Here is an 11,360-nt window from a genome sequence, read left to right on the forward strand (position 1 = left end):
CATCTGATTAAAAAATCCAAAGAGGGAAGCAGTCAGTGTAGTCTCCTATTAAGGACTGGAAGAGAGTGTCCATACCCTAGGAATAACTCAATCAGTGTTGAAATGGTTTGTGTTGGACTTGCATTGAAAAAAGATTGCTTCTACCCTACTCTTAACTGCTTATTTCCAGCCCATTCCCTTTCACTGGCACTGTTGTTTTTGAGCCCACAGTAGCTCAGTACCAAGGAACTGATGTGGCCGAAAATGAAAGGAAGCAGCAGCTCTGGGGAGGGGCAGCTCCACCTCCGTGTTCCTCCGAGTGATTGATGCTCCTCCTTCATTTTCCCTCCTGTGGTGTTTGGCTCACAGCAAACCGAACTGGCTCTCTGCAGCAGCTGGGAGGAAAGCTGTCAGTTTTTTAAGTACTAGTTTCCTGAATCAGTTCATGGAGCAAACCAGATGGAGAACACACCACAGCAGCCCCAGGTTGGAGGGTTTTAATTGTGGAACTGCACCCTTAGAAAAAGCAGTGCAAGGACAGAAATCACTCTTCTGCAAAATGCCAGGGGAGCTGCATTTTGTCCTCATGTTTTCATACAATAACTGACTTACTGGACCGTTATTAAAGATATATGGCTAAGGCTCCACTTACCTACACACTTGCAGAGGCAAGTGGAAAAGGACATTGGCCATGAACACTAGATGAAACAGTTTCATCTCTTAAAGAATAAGCTCCCTGAGATGGGATATATAAAGTGTGTGTGTATATGTATCAATCAAATGGAACATACTTTAGAGTCTTGGGTACAGCCTCTAATTGTGCACACAAAAATGATTAGTTAAACATTTGCCTGGCTAAGTTCAGCTCTGGGGGATCCAAGTTTATTCAGTTCAACAGATTTAAACTAAACTTTGTACCCACACCTACCCGTACTTGTTCACTGCTCTTTAAATGAGAATTCTGGCACTCACAGGGCAGAAAACTACATCTCCCTTCAGAGTTTCCCAGCTTCTGCCTGCTGTATGCTGCTGCCTGTCTCTCACTGGATGCTGCAGAGGTGGCAGTGGCTGCAAATGGAGCTTTCAGGGCTAACACAATGTTAGAAAATGAATCAACTTCAAAATCTCTTTTTTCACTTCCCAAATTTGCCTGGCATGGGCCTATGCAAATATCTGTTTCAGAGGCCTAAAAGCTTTTCAGTACAGTAAGAGCTGAAAACAGCAGATTCTACATTTGAGGGTATTTTAACTGAAATCTCTTGAATTCCTACTCATCCTTTCAGGCAAGACTTCTGCACCTGGAAGTCCTCAGCCAAGTAAGGAAACCTGCAGTGTGCCCAAGCGTAAAGCTGAGATCAGACCCACAGATTTCCAAGGCTGGTGTGGTAACAATGGGCAACAACATTAGTATTAAAATTAGTATTAAATACAGTTTCCTTGTGGATAAAGCCAGAGATCCTGCTCAGGACAATGCCAGACAAAATCAGAGAAGAAACTGCTGTGACAGTAACCACTTTGCATGCAGGGTTAGATCAGGAGTTTGTATTTTAAGGAGGACACAGAATTACTCAGAGTTGCCTTGGAAGTGACTGAGGGATACAAAACGAATCCAATTACTTTAAGCCACTCAGTTCATCAGAGAGGGCTGAAATGACAGAAATTCACCCACCCAATTAACAACACCAGATTAAAGTGAAAGCTACAAAGTCAGTTGCATTAGCAGGAAAGATTGTTTCCAGGAAACTGCCTGAGGGAAGAGGATAAACATAAGTGCTTTGTAAGACACAACACTTACAGTATCCTCCAGAAACATATACTGTATGACCTTAGGAAGAGGGAAACTTCACACAGGGTTGAGATTGTCCTGCTTTGTTCACAAAATAACAATTACCTTGATTAATTTCAGCTCGAGAAGGCCCCAAGTTCTTTTTCTGCTGGGCATTTTTGGCAAGAAGAGTGTGCTTGTCATCACTGCCTGTGTCGAGCTCAGAGATGGTGACAGCAAGGATCCTGCAGAAGTTTGCAAGCTGCTGCTGGTCAAAGCTGGACACGAGGCTGGCAAGGTTGGGAATATCATCCAGTTGGATCATTTCCTGCAGGAGGCAAAACCAACTGAGTCACATGTGATGTTCAATAAGTTAACAGAGACATGGACAGACCCTCCCTGGGGAGCTCTGCGGGTTATTTCCAATGCTAAAGGAGAAGCAAGCAGCCAGTGACAAGGGAAGGGTCTGAAAGCAGCTGTGACTGACAACTGGGATCAGGTTTATCAATTCCAAAGATATAGATATCTATATTTTAAAGACTAGATATTTACATAAAACTTGGAGGCCTTTTTTAATTAAAAACCATAAAAGCACAACTTAATTTAATACCATAAATTATGTTTAGGTATTAAAAGTCTCAGTTTTATTCTCCACTCCTGTCTTTTCTTTGAAACTCACAGATAATAATCAACTTGCAGATTTTGTTCATCAGAACAGGTTTTGTTCATCAAAAGATCTTCCTGATCTGTCAAAAAACAGTTTTCAGGGGAAACAAAAGCATTTATGTTCAAGATAAACTAAGCTTGTTTCCTATTTCAACAAGTACATAATCCTTGACCTTACTCTAAATAAAAACTACCATGTAACAGACTCTGACCCTCTCCACAAAATGCACATGGACATATTTCCCAGGGTCACACCTCTAATACTTTTTTTGCATCACATCAGGGGCACTAAGATGTAATGATATAAGTTCAAAAGTAAGTTAAAAAACCTCAATCTGTGCAGAAGTGTCATTTCCCCAGGTTACAGCTTGCTAGAGGTGACAAACCCCAAAGAAAGAGAAGGACAGAAAGACAAATAAAATACCTGAAGTGTAATCAGAAGGCAAAGATAAAAAATTAATTTATATGAGATTTTCTTTATTGGCAAGCCTGGCTGTACTTTCATGCCTGTGAGATGCTCAGATGATGGTATTCACCTCCCATCATCCTCTGAGCTGTGCAAAAGCATCACCAACATGGCACCACATGAACAGCTTGGCTTCTGTATGAGATGTGTCTGAAGTTAATGTTCACTGTGAACACTCAGGTGTCAAAGAAGCTCCAAGAAGTGAGAGTGGCAGCTCAGAGGCCTATCCTCAGCCACTCTTCCAAAGACACAACTGTCATTGTTCTACTGCCCTGAAAAGCCACAGAAATAACACTAAGAAACCAGTAACTAACCTTTTTAACTCCCAGGATGTCTTCAATGATTGTTGCAGTCTGTAGGAATGTCTTCTTGTTTGTCATCAGTGTAAACAGGAACAGCACGAAGTCGTTTCTCTCTGCCAGTCGCCGCGTGACTCCTTCAGTCTAGAAAGAGGCACAGCCCCAGTCAGAGCCCACCCTGAGCAGCCACATGGCACAGCACACACAGGACAGCTCTACACCACCATGTGTTACCCACTCAGCTACTCCTGAAACCAGGGAACACTGTGTTTATGGTGACCAAAGCTCACTCCAGTCCTTGTTCCACATTAACATGATGCCTGCAGGAATGACAGGCTCTGGGATGAGAGGTTTCATCTCCAGGCAGTTGTTTACCTGCATCAGAAGTAAACACTGCATGCCTGGAAACATGCCAGAGACTTGGCCCTGCTCTCCCATAAAACTGTAGCCACAGTTACACTGCATGGTGTGCAAACACAGCCCCTCCTAACCCCTCAATGGGCACAGTCCGAGGGACCCAAACCCAGCACTGGTGGGAATCAACTCAGGGATGAACCCAAGTGTCACACTGAGGCATGAACTTGGGTTCAGCACCGAGTTTAAGGCCAGGAAACCTGGCTCTAATCATTTACAGACAGCTCTGATGCTCTGAGCTCTGTTGAGAGCACAACCAGCTTCCCTGGGACTTAAAACTACATCCTCACTGCTTGCAAATCTGTTACACGTGACTGAGATCTTGCAGTGCTCACAGAACTAGACTAGCTCAGATATCTCCCCAATATCTACACGTAAGGACAGTAAATGCTGCCCACAGACCCCATTTCTGTGATCCTGGACTCTCCTCATTCAAGAGGCAGCAGTAACACCAAAGAGAATTAAACCAACAGCTTCTCTATAAATTGCAAACCTGTTCCTTGGCATATTCTACTATTCACAGTTTGCAAGAGTTGTGTTATCTGTAGTTTAAAATCATCTAAGTCAAGCAAAAAGCATTCCCTCTCTTCCCCCTCCCATGTGCACAGAGATCCTTAGCAGTGAGACATGAACCAGTAAGACTCAAACTGGAGATTAGGCTGATGTGTTTGCAATTGCTCCAAGTCACTAACTGCCTGTGCTTTTATACTTTTTGTTAACCAGTGTTCCCTAAGCTATGGCATAATGAAGTGTGTGATTAAATAAACAATCCTGAGGATGTTCCCTGCATGGATAATTGGAGACCTGCTTTTAGCTTCAGAATTCTAATGGCAAGGAATTTCCACAGATCTTTAAACAGCACCTTTCTTAGCACTGATCTGCCATCAACTGGACTAATGTCCAGCACATGGATTTGCAGGATCAAACTTAAAACACTCTCCAGAACCATTTCTGATCTGTAGCTGGGGTTAACTGAAATTTCCAGTTTCAAATTTTAAGCTGCACACAACAAAAGCTGGCACAGCTTTCCTAGGGAAACACAGATACAGAAAGATCCAAACAAGAGGATTTAAACTTGAAAATGTAACTAACAAAACAGAAACTGAGCAACACACCAAAATATAAGGTGGTCCTGTATTAACTGAAGGAGTATTAATGCAAAGATTCAGAGTAAGTTTAAATTATGCTTAGAAGAGTCTGTGTGTTGTCTTATCCAAAAAAAAAGCATGACCAGCAGAACACTCTTCCCTAGCAGTTGTACTTACACATATACAGGTGTTGTACAGTATGCTTAAACAGTCCTTGATGAGGTCATCACTTACTGCAAAGGAGAGAACAGACAGTCAAGGAACACTAATGTCCTCAGCAGTGACATGGAGAGCTACAAAACAGGTCACAATTTCAGGCTGCTAGCTCAGATCATACATGCAAATGCCTTGGGAGGACAGAAACCAGAAGAAACACTCAAACTGAAAGAGAGGAGGTTTAGATTAGGTATCATGAAGAAATTCCTCCCTGTGAGGTGCTGAGACACTGGCACAGGTTGCTCAGAGCAGCTCTGGCTGCTCCATCCCTGGAAGTGTTCCAGGCCAGGCTCGATGGGGCTTGGAGCAACCTGGGCTAGTGGAAGGTGTCCCTGCCCGTGGCAGGGGGTGGAGTGAGATGACCATTAAGGTCCCTTCCAAACCAAACCATGATGCTGTGACTCTACACCTGAGCTGTTCACATGCTAAATTATTGAGTTTGGAGGCAAAACCAGGGGCGGTTCATGCAGTTTTCCCCACAGAGCACCTGGACTTCATACAAAAACTTCCAATCTGATTCACTGCAGCATTTTAATATTTAAATATGTTTTCAATACAGACACACAACAGTTGCCTCTAGCTCAAGTTCAAGTTCCTTCACCTTTGAAGTTCCCTGACTGAGGGGCAAGGAGTGCACTATGACATTCCCTTTGCTCAGAAGGGCTCAGGGAACCAACAGAATCCCACAGAGGGGAAATGAAAACACTCAACTAAAGCTGCTCCAGCAGGAAAGTTGTGCTGAAGCCACTGCACCCCTTGGCAAGTTCTCCTCACAGCAACATGGAAATGAGTAGCCTCATGACTAGGTCAGGAGAACAGCACAATATTGTTATCTCCCGATCTCTCTAACTCCCATTACATACACAATGTTTTGTGACTTGTTATTAATAATTGCTCACTGTAGCTATAGCCACAGCAGCAGTAAGAGTTTACAGTGCCTGCAGATTTACTGCACTGTGTGAAGGTGTTAGGCTGAGTGTATGAATCCTCCTGAGCTCTGCTCAGGTGGTTGTCCCAAATCCCAGCACGAATCAGTACCACGGAAAACAAAGGAACCAGTGATTCACTCCTAAATGAATCAACAGGAAATTACTGGTGTGGAAAGAGAATAACAGAAAAATATAGTAATTTCTGTCAGTATAAGAACACAAGGCAAAATCTGGGAAAAAAAAAGAGATTAAACATCATTCTACTTACTTTTTTGCTTCTTTTTCTGTGTGATAAGAGTTGGTCTCATGAGAATTTCTACTAAAAGCTGTAACAACAAAATACAGAATTAAGGGAGTGATCACTGAGATACAAATGCCAATTAATTTGTCAGGGGCAAATCCAAACTCAGGTCTGTCTCTGCTGAAATCACAGACGTGAATAATGGAAGCTCTGCATCAAAACCCACTGGTGTCAAAATCACACTGACAAAAACTAGCTGCATTTACCCTGAATGAACAGTAACAGTTGTACAAAACAATGTCCCACTGGCAAGTTTTATACAATTCAGGCCTGCAAAGAATGTGAGTTCACATACATCCAGATAACAGTTCCCAAAATAAGGAATCTTTAGCTGTAATCTGCAAACAGATGCAAATTTTGCAACTTCCTTAAATCTTGTTGGCCTTCAAATTTCAGGCCAAGACATACCAGAACTTAGTCACTGCTTGTGCCCATCACCTTGTATGTACTTACTATACATTTACAGGTATGTCAAGTGCTGTCTCAGTTCTATTTAAGGAGTGTAACAATCAGTTTTCCAAGCCTAAGGCTGTGATTCTGACAGATGCAGAACTGATCTTTTGTTGCTCTTGCCTTTAGCACTGGTTTGGCAGTGTATTTAAAAAGAAGAATTGGCCACCAGAAGGAACTGATGATTTCTTCAGGAAGCACTGCAAAAAGGCCCTAGTTCTAAAATTCAGGTTAACAGCAACGTAGACATCATCCAGTCAACCATATACTTACACTTTACAACTTGCTCTATTTGTCCAACTTAACTTTACCTTTCTTCTAATGAACTGCAGAGGAAACCACCTGAAAGCACTGGAGGCCACATTTTAAGCATAAGCAAACAAATAAATAGGCAGCTTTAAAGAGGAATAGACATTTTGCAGCACTGTTTGTAGGAGCAGCTGCAGCATCACTAGTGTAGAGAAAAATGACTGCAGCAGCAATGCAGTGCTTATGCTAACAGTTGTGTTTCAGGAGGAGAATGCACACATCAAGGCCCGGGACCTGAGACAAGCACACTAAGATAGCTTGGGATAAAGCACTTTTCCCAGGAAGAAACACCTACTGCAACAAGTTTATCTTTTATGGGTGGTTGCAAGTCACCATTGCTCCTGCCTTGCTACAGAGTGGACTTTTCCAGCTAGGATTTATGCTTCCTGGTCTATAAACCCCCATGTATTTATCCACCTATTCCTGCAGCACTAGTGTGCTCCTCACATACATTCCAAGGACTGGAGTGGTGGGAGACACTCCCTGGGGAGGGCTTTCCTCAGTCATCCCATTAGAACTGCAGCAGGATGCAGGAAGCACTACAGGAGTCCAACAGCAGAAAGGCAAGAGGCAAAAAGGTACCTAGCCAGAGGCAGAAGGAGCAAAAAGGGAGTTAGGAGATCTTATTTCTTGGAATGGGGTTGCATTCAGGTATAAAATCCACCAATCCTGTATCAGTCCATGCATTTGCACTGTCAGGTCATGGATTCATATCAAGGGAGGAGACACCAATGTGGTTCTGTGTGCTGGTTTTGACTGGAGTAGAGTTAATCCTCTTCACAGTAGCTAGTATAGGGCTATGTTTTGGATTTATGCTGAACACAGGGTTGGTAATATGGAGATGTTGTTATTGCTGAGCTCACACAGAGCCAAGGCCTTTGCTAGTTCCCATATAGCCACGCTGGCAAGGAAGCTGGGGGTGCAGGGGAGGTTGGGAGGAGACACAGCTGGGACAGGTGACTCAAACTGACCAGAGGGATATTCCATACCATATGACATCACGCTCAGGAAGAAGGAGGAGGAAGGGAGGGACAGAGAGAGTACACTACACTTCAAAGTTTCTCATTCTTCACAGCTTAAAGTACTGCAGCTCAGACTCAGCACATGGCACACACAGCACCAGCAGACCTCACTGCTTCTCCAGGTTCTAGAGAAACACATCACACTGCCTTCTACCACTGCCTTTAACCACATTAAACCCACCTCTATCAGCCAAATCTCTGGCTAGAGTACCAGGAAATGACAGTGAATCTGATATTTACCATCTCCAACACAAGAGGAAAAAAAAGGTCAACCAAACCCTAACCAGCAAAAACCAACAAACCAACCCACCCACAGTGCACAGGTTCTGTGCATTATGCTAAAATCCTATCTACAGGAAGTATCACTATTTCCCTTGAAAACCAAAGGAAATTTAGAACACTTTCATCATGAAGACTTTTGTTCTCACCTGAGAGCACACCAGCAGCTAAACCAGTGCTGATTTCAAACTAACAGAAATATCAGTTTTACTTAAGTGAGGGCTAAGTGTGATAAGAAAGAAAGAGCAAAAACTGTTTGGTTAGACCAAATTACAATAAATAAACAAAAAGATAAGTTGTCAGAAACCTTGGAATTCTCTTTGAAGATGTTTTTCAGAGATGAAGCAATAAGCACAGACAGCCTGGCTAAGAGAGTGGCCCAATATGCTTAAACTGCCACACACCCCTCAGTGCTAAGTGAAATTCTCACTGCTCTAGTGGCAGCTGCAGCATTTCATCTCACAACTAGGAATCATCTCAAACTGTCTGCATTGAAAACTAAAAGTCTCACCTTTTCACGTTAAAAATAGCCAGGTCTTATATGTCATATAAGAAAAAACATCTCATTTTGGATGTAATACCTGAGAAAATACACCCTTTACATACTGTAATTAACAGGCCCAATTCTAATGCTTCACATCAGATTGGTAAAGTCATTCTGTAGTTTGCATTTAGGAGCTTCAAAGGCCTCAAAGTCCTCACTGGAGATTTCTCAGGGGTCTGACTACCATGCAGCAATCTTTGGATGTTGTTAAAATCCCACACTTACATCAACTCCTCCAAACAAGTCAAACGTGTATGTGTTTGGGAACGTGGACTCTTGAGCAGCTTTTCTGTCCTCTGTAACATATGCCATGGCTTCCATGGAAAGAAGGGGAGAAATTTCCTGCAGGTAGTAACAAAAAATTAAGAGGTGGTTTAAAAAGAAAACTGTTCATCAGTATAAACACAGTTGCCTTTGACTCTGCACGATCTACTGAGCAATCATTTCAACCATTCCCAGCCCTTCTCTCCCAGTCAGTTTTGACACATACCATTATGCAAGGAGCTTCAAGATTGAGTCAGAATACGATCACAGGAGGTTTTAAAGAAAGCCATAACACATTTCTCCCTAGCCTTCAGAAGAACAGAGCAGGCAGTACCTTTAAGATGCTTTGGCACTGGGAGAAGTCACTGTTGGGGTGGCTGTGCTCATACAGCTTCTGCAACAGCAAGGGAATCCCATTCCATTTCGCTTGTTTATCTCTCTCCTTTAACAAGGCCTCTGTGATCTGCAACAAAAGATCAACATCATTCCCATGTGCCCAATGCTTCATAACCAGGAAAATAACCTTATCACCTCCCCATAACAGAATATCATGGAAAAACAGCTTACTGCAGAGAGAACCATTACAAAATCCAGTACTTCTTCCCATGCACCAATTTATCCAGAGCAGAATTTTGCAGATGGGCAAAGTTACATAAAGCAGGACAGGGTTTAGGGCAGATGTTATCACTGAGTACTTAACTCATTCTGTATTTCTATACTGACCATATATGCTAAAAAGGGAACATATTAGCCTCTAAATAATTCCATCAGTAGAACTCTCATTGACAGGTCACTGAAGGAGGAAATGGGTGACACTAGCCCAAGTGACACTGGGCTAAAACAGACAGAACACTGAAGAAGGAAAGGCTTCATTGCTCAATGCATTCAGCTAGAAATGAGTATTTCCTCAGCCAAGTCCCTGAAGTCATTACTGGTCACAACAATGACCCAAAACACCAAGATTCACAAGCAGGCTCCAGAGGAATGGGTCAAATACACAGCAAACTCCCTCTGCAGTCTTGGGCTGGTTATACATGGAGACCACCAGCTAAATCAGTACTACACTGGTATTATCCTCTGAGGAACAGGCTGCAAGCACAAAAAAAGAACACTTGGGCTTTTCCCACTACATTTGTGCAAACTTCCTTCAATTTTCCTTTCTCCCTAAAAGATAAACCAAAATCTCTCAGTATTCACCACTGTATTTTACATCTGGAAAAAAAAAATGAAGTAGCAACACAAGACTAAAATATTCTGCTTGGAATTCACAAAAGATGCTTTGAATTTTGAAGCCTGAACACTTCCAGGTTAACATCAGCAGATGCTGTAAAAGAGGAGTTTAGGAGCTTTGCATTAAAATTCACCATCCAGTCAATGCCAGACAAAATTTAACTTACTTCCTCTATGATACCTTCAGAGACACCTAGACCAACCCCAACTCAGGGACTCTCCTTGTGCAGAGAGGTAAAGCAGACAACAATTCTTGCAGCCAGGAGGATTTCTGGCTGATTTTACAGGTATTTATACACCCTTTAAATAAAAACAACAAAATAAAGAAAACCTCAATCCTCAGGTCAGCGCCACATTTGGAACATGGGATATCCTGAGCTGGAAGGACCCATAAGGATTATTAGTACAACTCTTGGCCCTGCACAGGACACCCCAACCATGCACCCTGTGCCTGAGAGCATTGTTCAAACACTCCTTGAGCTCTGTCACGTTTGGGGCTGTGACCACTGCCCTGGGAGCTGTTCCAGTGCCCAAACACCTCTGGGGGAAGAGCCTTTCCCTAATATCCAAGCTAAACCTCCCCTAACACATTTGTGGATTTTCTCTTACTCCTAGGCCTAAAAGTATAAGCTGCTCTCACTCTGCATCAGTCTCTCCCTGCACCTTTCTGTGGTTACCCGACACTCTCCCCTCCTGCCAGCCTAAGTGTTCCTTGTTAATAATTAACACCCAGGAAATCTTGCTGCTTATTGTTCCAGACGAGACATCCTTCTCAGATACAATGTACAATTCCAAAGGGCCATTCAATTCCTGATTAGACAATTACATGCAAATATACCCCAATTTCTGACTGGGAATTTAACCATTTTCTCTGCTTGTTATATGAGACCAGAAAAGTGACACAAGGCCATCAAAGTTCAGCCTGGCAGTGTAGCTGTTGTGGGTCCTGACCCTCCCATAAGCTTCCCAGATCCTTAGGGGCCTTTTCCTGATCAAATACCCAAATTTGTGTGCAACTAAGAACTTCAAGGCTCTTGAAGCATCAGTTCAGGGGTGAAGTATAAGGTTTTCTTGCTACAAGGGGTGATTGAAGCAGCATGAGCTGCTTGGACATAAATCTCTCTCCAGTTTTTAACCTT

General features: G+C 42.8%; 1 protein-coding gene across 1 annotated transcript in view; it reads right to left on the reverse strand.

The window, feature by feature from the left end:
- TRPC4AP (transient receptor potential cation channel, subfamily C, member 4 associated protein) overlaps positions 1 to 9,454 on the reverse strand; it is a gene marked incomplete at its 5' end in the record, with an annotated part of 25,796 nt that extends 16,342 nt beyond the window's left edge. The window contains 6 exons of the mRNA XM_009082909.1: positions 1,871 to 2,072; positions 3,191 to 3,319; positions 4,855 to 4,910; positions 6,091 to 6,148; positions 8,953 to 9,069; positions 9,326 to 9,454. Coding sequence (XP_009081157.1) covers positions 1,871 to 2,072; positions 3,191 to 3,319; positions 4,855 to 4,910; positions 6,091 to 6,148; positions 8,953 to 9,069; positions 9,326 to 9,454 — 691 coding nt within the window. The remainder of the gene's footprint in view (positions 1 to 1,870; positions 2,073 to 3,190; positions 3,320 to 4,854; positions 4,911 to 6,090; positions 6,149 to 8,952; positions 9,070 to 9,325) is intronic.
- Between the last annotated feature and the right edge of the window lie 1,906 nt (positions 9,455 to 11,360).

This window comes from Acanthisitta chloris, unplaced genomic scaffold (assembly GCF_000695815.1).
Source record: "Acanthisitta chloris isolate BGI_N310 unplaced genomic scaffold, ASM69581v1 scaffold8009, whole genome shotgun sequence".
Taxonomy (NCBI): Eukaryota; Metazoa; Chordata; class Aves; order Passeriformes; family Acanthisittidae; genus Acanthisitta; species Acanthisitta chloris.